The 21,725-nt window shown below is 43.7% G+C and overlaps 1 protein-coding gene and 1 non-coding gene across 3 annotated transcripts in view; both read right to left on the bottom strand.

The window, feature by feature from the left end:
* MTMR12 (myotubularin related protein 12) overlaps window positions 1–1,585 on the bottom strand; it is a 67,281-nt gene extending 65,696 nt beyond the window's left edge. For both annotated transcript variants that reach the window (XM_077755835.1, XM_077755834.1), the window contains exon 1: window positions 1,425–1,585. In XM_077755835.1, coding sequence (XP_077611961.1) covers window positions 1,425–1,505 — 81 coding nt within the window. In that variant the 5' untranslated portion in view covers window positions 1,506–1,585. The remainder of the gene's footprint in view (window positions 1–1,424) is intronic.
* Window positions 1,586–14,197: 12,612 nt separating this feature from the next.
* On the bottom strand, window positions 14,198–14,270 carry TRNAQ-CUG (transfer RNA glutamine (anticodon CUG)). Its single transcript has one exon. It is a non-coding gene; the product is annotated as a tRNA-Gln (tRNA).
* Between the last annotated feature and the right edge of the window lie 7,455 nt (window positions 14,271–21,725).

Below are 21,725 nucleotides of genomic sequence, written 5' to 3'. Positions count from 1 at the left end.
GGAAGCCTGTTGGAAATTCAAGATGACCCTGACTCCTTCTAACTCATGATACAAGGGAAGCCCGTTGAAAATTCAAGATGACCCTGACTCCTTTATCAAGCATCAAAGGAGGAAGTGGTTTTTATTTTCAATTAGGACTAAAAATAAGACCCATTTCAAGAGTATTCTCCGTTGGAGCGAACACACACATTGTGAATATGAAGACGCATGTGCAAACGCTTCAGGCCCCAGGTGGTTTTACAGAAGCAGTCCCTGATCAAGGCCTCTCATCCACAGCCCACCTGCCTGGCTTTACAGGGGTGGGCAGACAGCTAAAGACCAGTTTGACAGTGCTTCTCCACACTGCTGATTCAAGTGCTGGGCGGAGGAGTAAGAAAAACCTTCAAAAATCTAAAATGAGAACGCCTCTCATTAGGCATTTGGAGTGGGAACCCAAGAAGTTACAGCATGGCCTACAAGCTGTAACCTCTCTAACCTGGTTTCCTAGACTCTCCCCCTCACCTTCTAGGCTTCCTCAGGGCTGACTTCCTCGATGAGCCGCCAACACTCCCGACCATTCCCTCTACCAGTACTACTCTTCCCTCAGACCCCAAACATCCTTCAAGTCTGCTCAAATGCCACTGTGGCGTGGAGGAAAATGGTGCCTTTTCTTTTTCCCATGATACTTTTCACCTTCTAATATGACCATATAATTTACTTATATGTATTCTACTTGTCGTTTACTCCGATCTCCATCAAATACGCTCCAAGAAAGATCTTTGTTTTGTTCACTGATGTACATCCCAAATGTTCAGAACAGTGTAAGCGCTCAAAAAATATTTTATGAATGAGTGAACTTGAGAGTAAAACTCCAGGGGGAAAGCAAGGGAGGTTAAGACGAAAGTGGGGAAGAAATGACAGGGATATTCACCAGGGACAGAGCTGCGCTGCCTGCTGATGGGAGGCGGGAGGCAGCGCACCGTATTCCGCCGGCGGCATCAAACAGCCTTCGTAGAAGCAGGCAGCTCGGAAGACTCAACTGAGAAATTCCAAGGGCAGACCCACCCAGACGGCGGGCTCTGGGTAAGTCCCCACGGGGACCCGGAGCGTCCAGACCTTCCCCTCCCGCGGTGCCCAGAACCCCAGCTCCTCGCCAAGGTAGGCAGGGGGGGTCCCGGGCCGCAGCAGCCTCCGGGCTCGGGCCCCTTCACCTGGTCGCCAGCGACCGGGCCCTGCGCTCCGGCACCTGCCGGCCCGCGCCGGAGGTCCCCACCTCAGCCCGCGCGAGATCCCAGCGCGCCCCCGAGGGCCTCACCCCGCCCGGCTCTCCTCCCGCACACGCACAGGAAGCGCCCGCGGCCCTCCCCGCAGCGGGGAGGGGGCTCCCGGCGCCCCTCGCCCCGGCCGCTCCAGCCCGACACCCCGCCCGCGCGGCGCCCCCTCACCTCCGGGCGCACGTACGACACGAAGGAGGGCTTGGGCGCCTTGGTGCCGCCGCCACCGCCGACTACCCCTTTCCCCAGCATACCGCCGCCCTAGGAAGCAGCGACGCGCGGGAGCAGAGGGGGCCGCTCGGGCTCCGGTAGCGGCGGCGGCCACCAGCACTGGCGNCCCCTTCGTTCCCGGAGGGCGGGTCTGTCGGGCGCAGATTCGCCTTCAGAGATAGGCTCCACTCCGGCAGAGCCCACCTTATGCGTCCTGTGATTGGCCAGTAAGCGGGGCAGGCCGGAGCCCCGCGCCAAGCTACTTCTTGAATGAACCTGGAGAGACGTTTCCTCAGACCAATCCAGAGAGGGCTTTCTCCGGACTCCCCGGCGATTGGATAGCAAGAATGTCGCGGTCGTCCAATGATCCTATGGTCACTAAGTTGGGAGCGATGGTTCTTTGCCGTCGTTCTCTTCTCGTTGCTAGCCGTCTTGGTGTAAAACTTCCAAAAATGTGGCGTATCGAGGGGCGCCTGGGTGGTTCAGTCGGTTAAGCGTCCGACTTCGGCTCAGCGTCCGACTTCGGCTCAGGTCATGATCTCACGGTTTGTGGGTTCGAGCCCCGCGTCGGGCTCTGTGCTGACAGCCAGCTCAGAGCCTGGAGCCTGCTTCCGATTCTGTGTCTCCCTCTCTCTCTTCCCCTCCCCTGCTCACTGTCTCTCTCCCTCTCTCTCTCTCAGAAGTAAATAAAACATTAAAAAAAAATTTTTTTTAAGTGTGGCGTATCGAAATCCCCCGCATGAGTTCCATTTCCCCATCGATGACGTCCAGGTTTATTACTTTGAATGTAGAAAAGATGAGACAAATCAAGTGTTAACAGGCACTTAGGAATAGGTTTGAATGTTTCATCATAAAAGGCCTGTTTCATCATAAGAGGCCTGTCCACCTCATTTTTAAACTTGTTTTTGTTTGTTTCTCTCTCACTCTTTTAATGTTTATTTATTTTTGAGAGAGAGAGTGTGTGAGTGGGAGATCGGCACAGACAGAGAGAGACACAGGATCCCAAGCAGGCTCTGGGCTGACAGCAGAGAGCCCCATATGGAGGCTCAAACTCACAAACCATGAGATCAGGGCCTGGGCCCAAGTCCACCACTTAACCAACTGAGCCATTCAGGTGCACTTGTTTCTTTGTGTTTCTAAAACTACAAAAACCCTTAAGAGACTTACTTTGTCCACTCTCTCAAGTTGTCGATAAAATCCTCATTTTTTAGTGAGAATCGCAAAGAAAATTCATTTTCATTTCACCTTTGGCACCAAGCGTTACGCTAGACACAAGTGAATTAGACAGGACCCTGCTCTCAAGAAATTTAGCATAAAAGCCTAATAAATATTGGCAGTTAGGTTTTTTCAGGCATGGTGACAAATGCTTTTTGCCCTCTTTGCCTCCATAAGCATCCTTCCCAAAGCCACTCCAAATAAGCCGAAAATCTAAGTGAAAATTAATGTGCTTAGTTTTACAAAGTTTGAGGACAAGTCCTGTCCTCATTTCCAGCTAGACTGCTATCATTAAGCCCAACAATTATAGCAGCGCTGGAATCACAGATGAATAGCAATTTCCTGGTTTTCAGGTGAGAGAATGATGCAAGTAATTTGCCCAGGTCTCACAACTAGTCACTGACAGAGCTAGGATTCGAACCCAGGTTTGTATGATTCCAAAGCCCAAATGTTTAACATTATACTTACACAAATTAGGAAGAAGCACAGTAAAAACCATCAATCTATTTGAGAAGGCATAAAGACACTTTAGAGAAATGTTGAGAAATGAAGTTATTTGTCCAGACTAAAATATCACTTGATACTTCACAACAATTTTTACTCTCAAAGTGAAATGACAGTCTGAGCAAATTTTTACTGTCTTATTTTCAAAGGACTTTGGATTTCCATGATCTTCCACCGTAGTATATTTAGCTTGGGCACCTGTGGTCAGGACTGGCTTCTTGGACGTCCAACTAGTGCAGTCACACAGGGCTGGCACTCTGAAGTAGCATCTGCACCCAAGGTGGCGTTCGAACTCACAACCCTGAGATCAAGAGTCACATGCTCCACTGACTGAGCCAGCCAGGTGCCCCATAGAGAACCCACACTTTCCTACAGTTGTATCCGTACTTGCACATGTGGGTGTCTGCACACATACCCACTGGTGTGTATGACCATATGCGTATGTAAGTGTTTAGCCACCTGCGTCTATCTGCGTGAATACAGGGAATGTGTACCGTGTGTGTCTAGAGCTGTGAGCTACAGAGAGTGCTGGAGAATAACTCCCCTCTCTCTTCAGTTCTCTGTTCCAGTGAGAACCATTCACTTTCAACAGAGCCCAAGTTAAAACCAGCTCTAGATACAACCGTTCTGCTCTGACCTGGACCTCAGCCTTGGGGCCAGCATCTCCCATTGCCTCCAGATATCACCACTGAAGTGCCCAGAAGTTTCTGGGTTTACCACACTACCCAGTCTCCCTCCTCTCCATCATGTAGCATGTCTCCTTCCTGATGGGCTCTCTCAAGCCCTCTGCCCCACCTCACAGTGCTCCCTGCGAGCAGCCGAGGCAGATGTTAGAGCAAGGACCCACATTCCCTGCATCAGGGAGGGCATCTCCACGATGGAGAGGCCCGAAGCCCTTGTGGGTGAATGTCCCCTGAGCCTGTCTGAAAGGCCAGCCTTTAGTGCATTCAGGCTGCCCTGGGCAGGGAGGCCACCCCTGCTTTTCTGGAGGATGTGCCCTGTCCCCTCACCCTGACATTACACTCATCCCTGTCTGCCTAGCAAAGGCCTTTCTGCAGGAAAAAAAAAACAAAAACAAAAAAACAAAAACAAAGACAAAAAGAAACAAAAAGCCAAAATGCTTTCTTTAAGGAGAAGTAAGGGAACAAGGACAGAGAATAAACTAACATCTGTTTCCATCTTGCTCTTAAGGTTCTCCAGCTATGAGCATATTTTTACTTAATCTTTAGGGTGTGGGTCAGATCTCCTTGGGAGAGTCTCTACCAGCTGATTGAAAAATTCCTGTCATACTGAGGTCAAATAATTCTTTGTCTATTAATAAACACAGATGGAAGCCCTTAGACTTTGAAATATTTTAATTTACACACAATAGTTTAATAAAGTCACTCTTTTCTCCTGATGCTGCCCTAAGCTTTCTCGGAGAATTATAAATAGGAACAAATCTTAGCTCACACAGAAACAAATGCCAGACCAAAGGCAGTTTGCTTCCCACGGACAAGTGAAACTGACAGCATGTTCCAAAATGGGGAGAAAACGGTTTCCTCTGGCAGGTAGTTAAGCCTGGCCGCGTTTGCATTTCCTCCTCTTGGGAGTCGCTCGAAGCAGCCTATTTGTGCGTGTTCTTCTTCTTTATCTGGTGCCAGGCACGTAGTAGGAATTCAACCAATATTTGCACCTGAGTGTGTGAAATATTACCAGATGAAAAGCATCTCAGGCAGCAATTGATCAGTAATTGGAGGAAGCAAGAGTTTGAACTTTGGCATCCGGATTAGAGCTTGCGCTTTTAAATCACTTGGATACTAGGCCAAATTTAAACTAGGGCCTGAATTTGAAATAAATTATATATATATGTATATATATGCATGTATGTATGTATACACACATATGATATGTTATATGTGATATATTACATGTAATGTGTTATATATGTAATATATGATATACATCTGATATATAATATACATGCATATTATGTATATATATGTATATGTAAAATGATATGTAGTGTATGTGTAATATGATATAGTGCATGCAATATACTATATTAGTATATATGAACATATCTATTATATATATGACTAAGATGCACATGTCACTTAGTGGCCACTTGCCAAATTTCACTTCTGAAAGATCCTATAGATATACTCACACATGTGTCCAAGCCTACTCAGTGTAGCAACTTTGTAACAACAGAAGCTTGGAAAAATCTAAATGTTCATCAATAGGGATTGGTTGAATAAATTATGGTTGAGCCATAGAGTGAGATAGTATGCAACTGTAATAAAGAATGAGAAAATTTTTAGGTAGAGGCTGTAAACTTTAGTAGTTAAAAAGCAAATTATCCTGGAGTGAGGCTGCTTGGGTTGAAGTCCTGGCTCCAACAATTATTATGTGTGTGACTTTAAATGAGCCATTTATCTTCTTAGTCTCAATTTCCTCACCTATGAAATGAGGATTATTGGGAGCACTGGCTGGGTCAATCAGGAGCGCCTGCAATTCTTGATCCCCGGGTCATAAGTTTGAGCCCCATGTTCGGTGCAGAGATTACCAAGTAAACAAACAAACAAATAAACAAACTTTTAAAAATATTTAAAATGCGGGTTATGAGGATTATAATGGCATCTACCTCGTAGGATTGTTGTGAGGATTAAGTAAGTTAATGAATATAAAGTGTCTAGAGTGTTGGTACATGAGGGTTGACAGCCACAGCGTAGTCAGGGATGAAAGCAGGGTGCAGAACGGCAGGCAGAGTAGGCTACCATTTGTGTAAAACAGAGTGGAAATAAAGACTAGGATCGATAGGTCCTTATATGTTTGCAGAGCACCTTTGGGTAGATACAACGGGAAATATGACATTAGTTGTTTTAGAGGGGGAATTAGGCATTTGGGAGAAAGATTGAAAGAAGAGTTTTCACTGTATATTCTTTCATACCTCTGGATTCTAAACTATCAGAATTATTACCTAGCTCAACAACAAATTAATTTAAAATTATGCACAAACAGAAACAGTTATCTCCCATAGATTTTTTTCAATTGAGGTGAAAGTCAGATAACATAAAATTAGCCACTTTATTTTTCTTATGTTTATTTATTTTTGAGAGAGAGAGCGCACACAAACGGGAGGGGCAGAGAGAGAGACACGCAGAATCTGAAGTAGGCTCCAGGCTCTGAGCTGTCAGCACAGAGCCCAACACAGGGCTCGAACTCACGAACCATGAGACCATGGTCTAAGCTGAAGTTGGATGCTTAACTGACTGAGCCACCCAGATGCCCCAAAATTAGCCATTTAAAAGTGAATAATTAAAATACATTGGATTTTAATTCAAAAGCAAGAGACTTGGGGTGCCTGGGTGGCTCAGTCAGTTAATCATCTGATCTTGATTTCAGCTCAGGTCGTGATCTCCTGGTTCATGAGATCGAGTCCCAAGTAGGGCTCTGCACTGACAGTGAGCCTGCTTGGGACTGTCTCTATCCCTCTCTCTCTCCCTCTCTCTGCCCCTCCCCCAGGTGCAAGCACACACCCCGTCTCTCTCAAGATAAATAAATAAACTTAGAAAAAGTAAAATAAAAGCCAGAGCCTTTTATAAGGCATTGTCATTTTCTGTCTCTGCAGTAGCTCCCAAATAAATCCATCCATCAAGGTCTACCCTCAATGTTACCACCTCTTTGACATCTTCCTTGGAGACTGGAACCGGGGTAGAGCTCTTCTGAATCCCTAAGCATCCAGAACCTGTATGCTGCATTGGTCCATGAACTTGAATATGTCTTAGAATGACCGCAAAAGTGCCTCACCTTTGTCTTCTTCCCTACAACTATGCCTAGAGCTTCTCACAGTCAGAGGAGACCCTCCCGTGCTTCTAGATAGTTCCTAAGGCACTATTCTTGGTGTTTTGAAGAGATTATCAGCTTGATGGAAAGCTTTCAGAACCAGCTGGAGCCACTGAACATTTCTGAACCCTGGAAGCCCCTGGGACAAGGAAACTGTGCCCTCTACAGGGCTATGTAAAAAGTCCTGCACGGAAGGTACAGGTTTCCCCCGCCATCCAGAAGTTCATGTTACACGACTCCGCCTTTATGAAAGACCCACATTAGTACCTGTTTTTGCAAACAGAAAAAAACCCTAAAGATGATATTTTCTTTTACAGAATGGTAATTGTTTCTTTGCTTATGCTGTTTAGGCTTAGAATAGGTTTCACAGACAAAACAGATAACACATGGTGGGGGGGGAGGGGAGTTAGGGGAAGAGAAGAGAGAGAAACAAACCGCAAGAGACTCTTGAAGATGGAGAACACACTCAGGCTTGCTAGAGGGAGGTGTGTGGGGATGGGCTAGATGGGTGACGGGTATTAAGGATCATTATGATGAGCACTGGGTATCATATGTAAGTGCTGAATCACTAAATTTTACTCCTATTTTTTAATGTTTATTTATTTATTTTCAGAGAGAGAGAGAATTCAAGCAGTCTCCTCAATGCCAGAGCAGAGCTCCACGCAGGTTTGGAATTTACAAACCATGAGATCATGACCTGAGCTGAAATCAAGGGTGGGACGTTTAATGTACTGAGCCACCAGGCTCTGGATTCCACTCCTGAAACCAATATAGCACTGTATGTTAACTAACTAGAATTTAAATATTAAAAATTAAAATTAGAAAAAGAATAGGCTTCACAGGAATGCTTTACTTCCCAAACGCTGGGGAAACGTGTATTCGCAGCACCGGCTGGGGATCTCAGTGCTGCTGGAGATCAAGAAAGCTGATAAAGANTCTCTCTCTCTCTCTCTCTCTCTCTCTCTCAGAAATAAATAAAAACATTTAAAAATTAAAAAAAAAAGCTGATGGAGGAGGCTGGGCCCACTCCTTCCCTGTCCGCTGGGCCCACGAGCGCCCTCTGGCGTCCACTGGGCACACACGCACAGGCACCTGCCTTAGAAACCCCGCTTGAGTCAGTGGCTGGGCCACCACCCTCTTCATTTTGAAGGGGGGTGGGGGTGAGGGTGGGGAGTTCACAAGGCGGAGAGAAGCAAAACGACTCGCCTGAGATCACGCTGATCAGGGCCACCCTGGGACTTATTTCTGAACGTGAGTTCTAAGCCAGAGGATCTAATACAGACGACTTAACTCTAGTTATTTCTGAGCTTTATCGTTGTCACTTCAAGTCTTCTAAGCCATTCGCAATCCGTTTCAGAGCTCCTTCTGTCCCTTCCCCTACTCCCCGGGCTGAATTACAGGCTGTAGCGTGCACAGGCCTGGCCGGGGACAGGGGCAGGGGCCGGGCCAGGTTGCCGGCCGCCCTGCCTCGGTCCCACTGCGGGAGCGGTGTGTCCCTGGGCAGGGAGGCTCCGGGTCCAGAGGGTGCCGACTCGGCCTGCGGTCTCTGCGTCCTGCCCCTGCGCAGCTGGCTGACACGGCGCGTGCCTGTTTCCTTTTTATCCCCTCGGTCGCTTTCCTACTTACTTTCGAGGTCTCACTTGAGGGCCACCGAATACTGTGGATCATTTCCAAAGCCCTTGGGAGACACAGAAGAATCAAGGGGCTTTGGCAAGGTCTCCAGCACCTGGAAAGGCCACGCCACAATTTCAACCGGGCCCTGCCTGGAAGTAGGGGAGGAGAGATGGTCAACAGGGCCACCACAGGCTCAAAGTCCCCTCTGGGGCTGCCGGGCTCAGGCTCGCACCCCCAGGCTCGCTCTTCCCCTCGCTCAGCCGCCCTAAGTGATGGGGTATCAGGGTTAGCCCAGAGACACCACCTGCTTCTCACTCTGCTTTTTCTCCCCCAGGCTAGCTCTCTGCCCAGCTCGGATTCCTGGGCAGGGATGGGGGGGTGGGGGCAGGAGGAAGCAGCAGGCAGAAAAAAATCTGTTGTTCTGCTTGCCTTTCCACTTCAAATTTTCTCTTGACTAGTTCCAGGATGATAGGAGTCAAGATCTAGCATCTGATTCAGAGATGGTCTCCAGGAGAGGAATGAAAAAAGCTTGTTGATGTCTCATATTATTATTTTAAAATATTTTTAATGTTTATTTTTGAAAGAGAGAGACAGAATCGGAGCTGGGGAGGGGCAGAGAGAGAGAGAGAGAGAAACAGAGTCCGAAGCAGGCTCCAGGCTCTGAGCTGTCAGCACAGAGCCCGATGTGGGGCGAGAACCACAGACTGTGAGATCATGACCTGAGCCAAAGTTGGATGCTTAACTGACCGAGTCACCAGGTGCCCCGACATCTCAGATGATTAAAATTGACACGACACGACTTCACGCTTTACATGTTGTCCAGTCATGTGGAGAATGTGTATCACAAAAATAATATATTATCCCTCCTCGAATTTTAATTGAAATCAAAACATTACGTTTATTTTCCTTTAATTTTAATTAAAAACAATTTTTTGAGAGAGAGCACGAGCTGGTGAGAAGGACAGAGGGAGACAGAGAACTCCAAGCAGGCTTGACACTCAGCATGGAGCCGGACACCGGGCTCAATCCCACAACCCTGGGGTCATGACCTGAGCCAAAATCAAGAGCAGGGTGCTCAACTGACTGAGCCACCCCGGCACCCCAAAGCATTACGTTTAGATCTTAGAATTTCTGGTACTCCAGAGGTGGCTGGGAAAATCTGAGAGACCTGACATCCAGGGTGTTTTTTCTCTAATTTGCAGGCAGACGGCGGCACTGAAATGATCTTCTCTTCCTTCCCAGTTTTGTTCAGGACTGCATCCGGTTTGAAAATCTGGAAGAAGGGTGGAGGAGGGGCACCTCTCTTCCACAGAGGAGGGCCACTGCCGTCTGGAGCCTAATCATCTGAGAAGGCAGAAGGAAGCTGTTGGTGTCACAGGGGCCAGAAGAACCTTCTCAGATACGAGGGCTGCGGTCCCTCCCTGCCCAGGTATGTGATCTTTGTTGAAAGTGCAGTCAAGCCTGTTTTGAGCTTGGCTGACCCCTTCCTGCTCACTGGAAACCTGAAAGGCTCATTGTTCAGGTGGTTGTAAAAGAACATAGAGGTTGTGAAAGGCCCACTGTTTTATATCTGAAATCGTTAATCTGTCCCAAGGTGAAAATGGAATCAAAATTGTTTTTTAAATACCCTTTTTGTCCAAAGGGAAAAAAAAAAAAAAAAAAGGAATAGAAATGGCTACAAAGAAACATCTCAATATTTTTTACAGTCATTTTTCTGCTTGAGCACCGTTAATGGTTGGCCGTTTCCCCGTTTCCCTACTTCCCTGCAGGACACTGGGGTCTATTCACCATTCATTCACCTGGTCTCTGGGACAGATTCTCGGGGCCGCCAAGCAAAGCGCCAGGCGAGACAGTCTCAGCCTTTGCAAATACCTTACACAGGTTTAAGAAGTCTGAAGTTTTGTGGCTCAGCTGAAACTGGGGGCCCAGAGAGAGGGGGTGAGGGGATTCGGTGCATTCTCCCCCACCGTGGAGACAACATCAGCTGAAGAGAAACTAGGAAGGGAAACTTAATCTGGAACCGTACAAGATTAGAAAACTAACCGATTCATTTTTTCCTTTTGTTAGTTTCTTAATTTCTTTTTAAAAATGTTTAATGTTTATTTTTTGAGAGAGAGCAAGCACGAGCAGGGGAGGAGCAGAGAGAGAGGGGGACAGAGGATCTGAAGCAGGCTCCGTACTGACAGCAGAGAGCCCCGATGTGAGGCCCAAACCCACGAGTCACGAGATCATGACCTGAGCCAAAGTCGGACACTTAACTGACTGAGCCACCCAGGTGCCCCTCTTTTTTTCTTTTTTAAGTAACCTCTACGCCCAGCTTGAGGCTCGAGCTTGCAACCCCAGGATCCAGAATCCCACGCTCTACTGCCTGAGCCAGCCAGGCACACCCCTCCCCCCGGCCAAACCCTGGCACCGATCGGGATTCATTTTTAGAAAGCTTCTCTACTTTTTTCCTGCTCTCCTGTGTGCCAGGGCCACACCCTCCCCATCCCCAAAGGAAAGGCTCTGTCAGAAAAGGAGCACCCACACTGGCCTATAAGGCCGACCTCAGAGGACCCAGGACATGCACCACGGGCAGAGAAGCAAGAGCCGGGGCTTTGCCCTGGCATCACTCTGCCGGTTCTAGTACACGTGGTGGTGGGCGACGCGGCAAGAAGAACAGGCTGGAGCTGGAGTTTAGGGGGCCCTCTCTGCTAGGCTAAGGGTTTTGAAATTCATCCTTAGGTGTGTGGAGCTAGTGAAGACCTTTTACACCATTTTTTTTTCCTTTTTAAAGAATGATTATATAGTAATTACTTAAGAATTATTAGGTAATCACTTATTACTTATAAAAGTTATAGAAACATAGAAACAAGAAAATCTCATAATCAAATAGAAATAAAAGTCCCAAACTGAACAAGCCATAATCACACTACACAAGGGGTAACCACTGGAAAGATTTGGGGAAAGAAGGGTCTTTATATATGCTTATCTATTAATAAATTAAAAGGGATAATACTTTGCACATGGCTTTGTGATCTGATGTTTTTCATTAGACATTATAAAGTAAATTTATTCATGTATTATTCTTCTGTGTAGTTCTTCTCTTTTTTTTTTTCCCCAAGTTTATTTATTTTGAGGGGGAGGGGTTGAACAGGGGAGGGGCAGAGAGAGGAGAGAGAGAATCCCAAGCAGGCTCTGCACTGTCAGCACAGAGCCCAACACATGGCTTTGGCTCATGAACCATGAGATCAGGACATGAGCCGAAATCAAGAATTGGACGCTTAACTGACTGAGCCACCCACGTGCCCCTACATAGTTTTCAACTTTCTTCCTGAACTAAGATTCCTGAGAGACCTAACACCCAGTCATGAGTAAAAGGTTGAATAAGCAGTGGTTTTTGAGGGGCACTCCTTTTTAGAATCACTGGTCTATGATATCATTTAGATGGTTGAGCTGTATTTCATTAAAATACTTAGGGCCATTGAATTGTTTGTAATCTTACACACTTGCCAAGAATGTTTCAGTAAATATATTTGAATTTACAGTTTGTAAACTTATCTGATTAGATTTAATTCTTTAAGATAAGTTCTTTAGAGGCATCTGCATGGCTCAGTTGGTTAAGCGTGCAACTTCAGCTCCGGTCATGATCTCATAGTTTGCAGGTTCAAGCCCTGCATAGGACTCTGTGCTGACAGCATGGAGCTTCCTTCGGATCTTCTGTCTCTCTCTGTCTGCCCCTCCCTGGCTCGCATTTCTCTCTCTCTCTCTGTCTCTCTCTCAAAAATAAACATTAAAAAATTTAAGATAAGTTCTTTGAAGTTCAGTTGTTTATTTGCATTAAAAAAAAAAGACAATTTAGGTGTCAACTAAACAGTGACCCGTGACTTTGCCTTTGCAATTTTTGGTATTGTTAGCTTAGACATTAGTATTTTCAATCTTTATAATCTTTGTCAATCTGGCTAACAAAAAGTCTATGACCTTTTAAAAACAATTTGTATGTATTTCCTTAGTAGTAAGATTGACATTTTGCTTTTATGTGGTTATCAGACATTTATATTTTTTTGAGAATTGTCTACTCATGTATATTGTTCATTTACACTTTCAGAGAAATTTATGTTATTATTTATTACCAAAGTATTCCATGTTCATTGTCAAATCATCTGCATCTGTTGAAAACGTCATTGAGGATCTTGGGACGCCTGGGTGGCTTAGTCGGTTAAGCATCCGACTTTCGCTTAAGTCATGATCTCGTGGTTCGTGAAAACGTCATTGAGGATCTTGTAACCCAGAGATAACCAGTGCTAATAGTGTTGAATTGGAACTTTTTCTATGTGTGTGTGTGTGTGTGTGTGCGTGTGTGCATATGTAGATGCTTGTATTGCAATAGTAGACTCTTGCAGATACTGGCTTTATATGTATTATTTGTGAACATCTTGGTATATCAGTAAACACATAGCTACATGATTATATGTAATGATTCACTATATGGATGTTATCTTTGTTCAATTCTTGACCATTTAGGTAAAAAATCTTTTTGCCTGTGTCCAATTCTTTTCTTTAGCGGAATCAGATTCAAATGATTGGAATATCTTTATTAATACTAACTCTTTGCTATATTATGGTGTAATGGCTTCCCCTGTTATTTGACTTTTTCTTTTTTTAAGCATTACCTTAAAGTGTTATTTATTTTTGAAAGTGAGAGCGCATAAGCTAGGGAGACACAGAATCCAAAGCAGGCTCCAGGCTCTGCTCAAACGCAGACTGTAAGATCATGACATGAGCTGAAGTTGGACGCTCAACCAACTCAGCCACCCAGGTACCCCTTGACTTTAAATTTTATTCTGGGATATGATAGGTTCATATTTTTAGTAGTAAAATTCAGATGTTGATTGATTTTCACATATTGAGCCAACTTTGCATTCCTAAGATAAACTCCACTTGGTTGTAGTATATTATTCTTTATATATATTGCTGGATATGATTTGGTAAATCTCTCATTAAGGGTTTCAGTCTAATTTCATCAGGTACATTGGTCTGAGCTTTCTCTTTTCTTTCTTGAGCTTTCTCTTTTCCTTCCTCCCTCCCTCCCTCCCTCTCCAGGTACATTGGTCTGAGCTTTCCTCCCTTCCTTCCTCCCTCCCTTCCTTCCTTCCTTCCCAGGTACATTGGTCTGAGCTTTTCTTCCTTCCTCCTCTCCTCTCCTCTCCTCTCCTCCTCCCCTCATTTCCTCTCTCCTTTCCTCTCTCCTTTCCCCTCTCCTTTCCCCTCCTTTCCTTTCCTCTTTCCTTTCCTTTCCTTCCTTCCTTCCTTCCTTTCTCTCTCTTTCTTCTTTCTTTCTCTCTCTCTTGCTCTTTCTTTCCTTTCTTTCTCTTTCTTTCTCTCTATCTCTCTTTCTCTCTCTCTCTTTCTTTCCAGGTACATTGGTCTGAGCTTTTCTTCCTTCCTTCCTTCCTTTTCTTTCTTTCTCTTTCTTTCTTGCTTTCTTTCTTTCTTCTTTCTTTCCTTTCTTTTTCTCTTTCTCTCTCTCTCTCTCTCTCTCTCTCTCTTTCCTTTCTCCTTTCCTCTCCTTCTTTCTTTCAAAGTAAGTTCTATACCCAATGTGGGGCTCGAACTCATAACCCTGAGATCCAGAGTCACACGCTCTACCAACTGAGCCAACCAGACAGCCCTGAGCTTTCTTTGAACTGTGTTTATTTGGTTTTGATATCATGGTAATGTTGGCCTCATAAAATGAGTTGAAGTTGAGCACCAAAAAAAAAAAAACTGTTGCAAAGTTATTCATAGATACCTTTATGGGGTCACTTACCCTAGCTCCTCTCTCTCCCCAATCTGCCCAGTATATTCTAGTTACCCAGGATGCCCTCTTTCAATGTCTGGCCAGGAAAAGGCCCACCTGCGGCTTAGTTACTGCTGGATGCCACACACTTCCATGGCTGTACTCAAGTCTAGCTAAGCAGTGATTTTACCTCTGGAAGGGGGAAATATGGTCCACTGTTAAGTTTGATGATAGTTCAGTTCTTGTCTTTTCCAATCTGCCTGCCACTAATTATCCAAATTGAGAGTCCATAAAATTTTATGTATTTTATCCACATTTTATACTTGCATTCAGAGGCAGAGACAGGGACAAGGGTGTATACTTCCTCTTACTGAGAACTGGCACTCATAAATTTGTTTTCAAGGGGCACCTGGGTGGCTCAGTCAGTTGAGCGTCCAACTTTGGCTCAGGTCATGATTTCACAGTTCATGAGGTTTGTGAGTTCAAGTCCCGCATTGAGTTCACTGATATCAGTGCAGAGCCTAATTCAGATTCTCTGTTCCCCTAATCTCCCTGTCCCTCTCACTCCCTCTCTCAAAAATAAACATTAAAAAAAATCTAAATTTGGTTTCAATTAATAACCTAGGTACAGCTGCCTTTCCACTTCACTGTAGACTAAGCCCTCTCCTTTTCATCTTTTGTTTGTACACTAAATTTCATAAAAAGAAAAATTTAGAAACTCATACAATTAAGAATTTTGTCATCTAGAAAATCTTTATTTCCCTTGAGCCCATCTTTGCTCCTCATCAACTCCCACAGACTCTTCTACCTCTTTCATTAAGTCCAGTCAAAGAGCAGACAGGAAGACAGATAGGCTGCTCCAACATTGCCATGAGATTTCCAGGAGATTTTGGTCTCTGCTTTGAAATAAAGGATTCCCTGAGTATGTAGTTTGCTTAAATTTCAGGCCTCCTTCCTGACATTTCTCTTGAAACAATCAATGAAGGAAGTGCATGGAGTGTTTCTTTATGACAGTCCTTAAGATTTTATTTATTTTTTAAAGTAATCTCTACACCCAAGATGGGGTTGGAACTCACAACCCCGAGATCAAGAGTCCCATGTTCCACCAACTAAGCCAACCAGGCACTCCTATGACTGTCCTTTATACTAAGTATGAGGGACATTAAGCATCCTAGTGGTTAAGAGAAACACATGATCACAGAATTGAAGAATTTGGGAATCAAAAGTAATTTTGGAGATCGTGCTTTAGTTTAAGAGATGTGTTTGCACACTAAATTTAGGAGAATCCCATAGGTAAAAGGGCTATAAAATCAAATGCACACAAGACCAGCCTGGCAGACACCCGGAATGGTAGAGGCTATATTCAACTTTCCAGAGAAGACCATCTTAAATTTATCTACTGGAGGGAACAGCCATTCTTCTCAGCTTTAGCTAATTGTTACCACAGAGGGACACAGGCCCTCCATCACCAGTTCTTCCATTTTTTCAAGAGAAGTCAAATTGGAATTTTTTTCTGAAAAAAATTTATTTATTTATTTAGAGAAAGAGCACCAGCAGGAGAGGGGCAGAGAGAAAGAGGGAGAGAATCATAAGCAGGCTCTGCACTGCATGCAGAGAGTCAGAGAATTGGGCTGGAACTCAAGAATTGTGAGATCATGACCTGAGCTGAAATTCAAAGTCAGATGCTTCACTGACTTAACAACCCAGGCATCCCTGTGGAATCTTTAACAATGGATGTTTAAAAAAACTTTTTTAATGTTTATTTTTGAGAGAGAGAGACCGAGAACAAGCAGCGGAGGGGTAGGGAGGGAAGGAGACACAGAATCTGAAGCAGGCTCCAGGCTCTGAGCTGTCAGCACAGAGCCTGATGTGGGGCTCCAACTCATGAACTGCAAGATCATGACCTGAGCTGAAGTCACTCAACTGACTGAGCCACCCAGGCTCCCCCTGGCTGTTTTTAACAGTGTTTAGGCCAAATAAGACATAGCTATATCCTGGATATAGTACATAAGATATGTATGACTTCTGGCTCAGGCAAAGGTTAAAATGCAGGAGCAAAGGAGATGGAATTCCTCTTTTTTCTATTATTACTTAACCATTAACCTTTGAAAAAGAAGTAGCTTTGTGGATTCCTTAGAATCTGAAAAGTGTAAAAAGGGCTGATGGGTAGGCCTTTGGAGTAGACCAAATTTGGGACTTAAAATCTATTTGTACATTATGTCTTGAGCATTAAAAGCCTCTTTGGAAAGAGGCTTAGCTGCCGATACATCTGTGGGAGGTACACGGCATAAAGGTTAAATGCTCAGGCTTTGAAGTCAAAGAACTCTCCTGGTATGTAGCTTTCTGATGATCTGATTCAATTTAAAAGACTATATCATTCAAGCAATCTTTTATTACAGAATCAGCAAGCCACTTAACCTCAAACCCTAGTTTACTCATGTGTAGTAAATTCCACATAGCAGTGTTGTGAGGATGAATACTGTTCAGCATGTTGATGCAGAGTTGCTTGAAGGTATTTTAAGTAGCAGTGACATAATCAAACAGATGCTTTAGGAGGAATAATCTGGGGTTGTAGGCTGAAAAGACTAGTTTGGAAAATGGCAGAATTTGGAAATAATTTTTAACAAAGGGAGTATCTAAATCTTGAAAGGTGGATGAGATCATCAATAGCACGTATACATGTAGAAGATGTTGATGACAGAACCATTGAAAGTGCTACTTAGAAGCAGCAGCACAGAAGCAATGTTCAGAGAGGTAGGACGAAAGAAACAAACCAACCAGGAATTTCAATGCTGTGGAAAACAAGGAAAATGTAACAAGGTAGAGAGTAAAACCAGCCTCCATTTTGCCAAAATCTTATTTATGTCTGCATTTTGGCTGCCATGAAATAGTTACCAACTTTGAGACAATTGTCTATTTAGTTCTATTCAAATCATCTTTAAGAGGTACATGGACTAACAGTATAAAGGCATACCTCATTTTATTGTGCTTTGCTTTATTGCCACCCTTCACAGATACTGAAGTGATTTTTCCTTTTTGTTTAGGGGCACCTGGAAGGCTCAGTTGGTTAAGCATCTGATTCTTGATTTCAGTTCAGGTCCTGATCTCATGGTTCATGAGCCAGAGCCTGCTTGGGATTCTCTCCTCCTCTCTCTGCCCCTCCCCTACTCATGTGGTCCCTTGTGCATGCTCTTTCAAAGTATATAATTTTTTTTAATATGTGTTGAGAGAGAGCGCGAGTGCACAGAAGCAGGGGAGGGGCAGAGAGAGAAGGGGACAGAAGATCCAAAGTGGGCTCTGCGCTGACAGCATAGAGCCTGATGTGAGGTGCAAAACATGAACCATGAGATCATGTCTTGAGCTGAAGTCCTCCACTTAACTGAGGGCCATCCAATGCCCTGATACTGGTTTTTGTTTGTTTTTGTGTTTTTTGTTTTTTTTTTTTACAAATTGATGATTTGTGGTAACTCTGCATCAAGCAAGTCTCTCAGCGCCATTTTTCTGATAGCACTTGTTCAGGTAGTGTCTCTGTATCACATTTGGTAATTCTCAAAATATTTCAAACTTTTTCATTATTATTATTATAATTGTTATGGTGACCTGTCATCAGTGATTATGACTCACTGAAAACATGGATGATGGTTAGCATTTCTTACCTTAAAAATTTTGTTCTCTTAAAATGTAAATTTTATTTTTTAGAGTTAAGGTATATACCTTGGTTTTTTGTTTGTTTATTTAGAGAGTGCACTCGTGCATCACTCTCTCAACGCCAGCTTGAACTTGAACTGTGAGATCATGACATGAGCCAAAATTAAAGAGTCAAGACGTTTAACCGACTCAACTGAGCCACCCAAATGCCCATGTACAATGTTTATTAAAGACATAATGGTATTGTACACTTAATAGATGAACATAACTTCTATATATACTGGGAAACCAAAAAATTCATTTGACTCACTTTATTGTGACATTTACTGTATTATGATGGTCTGGAACTGAATTTCCAAGTATCTCAGAGGTAAGCCTGGTAACAGCATCTTAAGCTTGGAAAAGATCTGGTTATCTTATATACTTTCATACTTAATGCCAGGACCCTTAACCAAAATACTAAACAGGTAGTTATATTTGAACACAGGCAACAACTTCTTTGCCAGTGATATCCATCTGTTTATTATTTCAGTTAACATTTTCAAAAGCTTTTTTTCTACAGATATTCATATTTGAAGATACTTACAATCCTTTCTTTTCCCATCTCTTGTTCCTCCTGCACTGTGTTCTAACTACACGGTTTAGTTTCAAATTTTCACTACCTTGGTCACTCCCAAGTTATCACTAAAAACAAATGCTCAGAGGGGCACCTGGCTGGCTCAGTCAGTGGAGCAAGTCACTGTTGATTTCAAGGTTGTGAGTTCAAGCCCCACAATGGGCTAATGCTCAGTTTAAAAAAAAAAAAAAAAAAAAAGCCCAGAACCGAGCACCAAGGCTCTAGATATGCCAGGGATATGCTTCTCTCATTTTGGATATCAGATAAAGGACACAGGGAGCTCCTTCCAGGTTCAGAGTTCCAATACTATCTCACTAAAATTAGCTGTTATTGGTAATGTAGGTTTGAACTTCCCTCCAAACCCCTTCCTTAAGCATTAACATCTTACGATTTTTATTTTTTTGAGAGAAAGGAGGGCAGAGGGAGAGAATCTCAAGCAGACTCCATGCCCAGCAGAGTCCAATGCCAGACGTGATCTCACGACTGTGAGATGAGATCATAACCTGAGCTGATATCAAGAGTCAAAAGCTCAATGGACTAAGCCACCCAGGTGCTCCAAATTTTCTAAGTAATCTCTACACCCAATGTGGGACTTGAACTCAACCTGAGTTTGAATCGCATGCTCCCCAACTGAGCCAGCCAGGTGCCACAGGCCTTGTTCTTATCTACATTATATTTATTTATTTTTTAAATGTTTTATTTATTTCTAGGAGAGAGCGTGAGCAGGGGAGGGTAAGAGAGAGAGGGAGTCACAGACTGAAACAGGCTCCAGGCTCTGAGCTGGCAGTCAGCACACAGCCCGACGCAGGGCTCGACCCCACGAACTGCGAGATCATGACCCAAGTTAAAGTCGGACGTTTAACTGACTAAGCCACCCAGGCGCCCCTCTTATCTACATTATAAAGCACACTAAATTGCAGTGAAATGCAGCCTTTTCTCAACAGCTCATAGCAAAGCTTGAGGTAAGTTCCAACATCCAGGACTTTTTTTCATCAGGAACCTGTCATTATCTTGTATTTCGTTAACAGAGGGTTCCATTGATCCAAGCCCTAGGTATGTGCTTTTCCTAGTTCTGCTGAACTCATTTTAAGAGTGATTCAGCTAACAGAGATCAACTTAATTGCCTTTTCATACTTCCAGTCAACAGATTGTTTAAAACATGTTTTTTATTTTTTGTAGAGAGAGAACACAAGTTGGGGCAGAGAGACAGAGAATCCCAAGCAGGCTCAATGTTGTCAGCACAAACCCTGAAGCAGGGCTTGATCCCACAAACCATGACATGATGATCTGAGCCGAAATCGACATGCTTAACCAAGTGAGCCACGCAAGCACCCGGAATGCTTGCTTTTCAGGGAAGCATTCATATTGTTACTGAACTGATAAAAATAGTCTTTTCCAAATGGAAGATCCTGTTTCTCTAGTACCAGGTATTACTTGGGACTATATTAGGATAAGGTGAATATAGTAGCTTTGTAGTCAACATACCAGTTTAGGTATTTTTCAAAAATATGATTCAGGCTTTAATTTAGTTACTGTTTTCTACTTTCACCTTTTATTTTACATCAAATATTATTACACTAAGCAAGATAAAGACTAAAATTACCCATAGTTAATCTCAACTTAACTGTCATATATATTGTGTGGCTGATAAAAAAAATAGAATACTAAATTTAAGATACAGTTTTGCAGGGATGCCTCAATGGTTTAGGTGGTAGATCATGTGACTTTTGATCTCAGAGTTGAGTTTAAGCCCCATGCTGAGCATAGAACTTATTTAAGTATACACACACACACACAGTTTTTGAACTCTAGAGTACATGATGGTCACTGCTATAAAGCATGTTTATTCAAGCATGATCAATGTACCACTCAATCAGAACCAGCTATACTTTAAAAAACTTCTAATTTGAATGATCTTCTAGTGCTTGTTAAAAATGCAGTTTCCCTATGTGTACTGATGGAACAATCTCCAGGACTCAAGAAAAGGCAGGTGCAGAATTAAGCACAGTATGCAGCCATCTGTAAAAGAGCAAGGAGGTGCACATGTCCCTGCCACATGCACAGACCACGTGTGGAAGGACAATGGAGAACACTGACTGCCTCTGGGAAGGGGCAGCACAAAAGGCAGGAGACCTTTTAGGCCATATACTTCTTTATACCTTTAAAATTTTAAACATGTATAAACATGTGTATCCATTCAAGTAAATACCTAAGAGAAAGCCATCTTAAAATGTACAGCCTTGGGGTGCCTGGGTGGCTCAGTTGGTGAAGTGTCAGATTCCTGATTTCAGCTCAGGTCATAATCTCACAGTTCCTGGGCTTTAGCCTCACGATGCATCCGGTGCTGAGCATGGAAACATGGAGCCTGCTTGGGATTCTCTCTCTCAAACAAAAGATGGGAAAAGAAAAGAGGGGGAGAAGGGAAGGGGAGGAAAGGGGGACAAGAAAGGAAAGAGGGCAGAGGTGAGAGAAGAGTACACTCCTAATTAGGCCTATTTTGGCCCTATACAATCTTTGTATTAGGGTTTAAAAATCTTAATTTTTACAATGTTCTCCAGACAATCCTCAAGGAATAGTCAAATTTGAGACCAATGCTACGAACATTATCTTTCTAGGACACTATAAAATTTGCCCTTTATTGGGAAAATCTTTAAAAATTAGCTGTCAAATTCAATATAAAAAATGGTGGGCCAATTAAATCAACTGTTTATAACTTCAATTCATGACATACACTGACAACATAATAGCATGACCATGCAAGACAAAATACTTGTTCTTGTTAATAAGAAAAAAAAAAATTACTGAAAATGCTCCTGACTTACTAGAGATCCAGGGCGCCTGGGTGGCTCAGTCGGTTGAGCATCCAACTTCAGCTCAGGTCTTGATCTCGTGGTTCATGTGGTTGCACCCCGCACTGAGTTCCATGCTGACAGCTTGGAGCCTGCTTCTGATTCTGTTTCCCTCTCTCTGCCCCTCCCCCAATCTTTCTCTTCAAATATAAACATTAAAAAAGAACACTAGACATCTTTTGCTGTGCTGTTCGTGCAGTTCTGTATTTCCAATTCTAACTTATTCAAAG

Source organism: Crocuta crocuta, unplaced genomic scaffold (assembly GCF_008692635.1).
Source record: "Crocuta crocuta isolate KB4526 unplaced genomic scaffold, BGI_CrCroc_1.0 scaffold222, whole genome shotgun sequence".
NCBI lineage: Eukaryota > Metazoa > Chordata > Mammalia > Carnivora > Hyaenidae > Crocuta > Crocuta crocuta.
The sequence above is the reverse complement of the archived record's forward strand: the minus strand, read 5'-3'. Positions and strand labels throughout refer to the sequence as shown.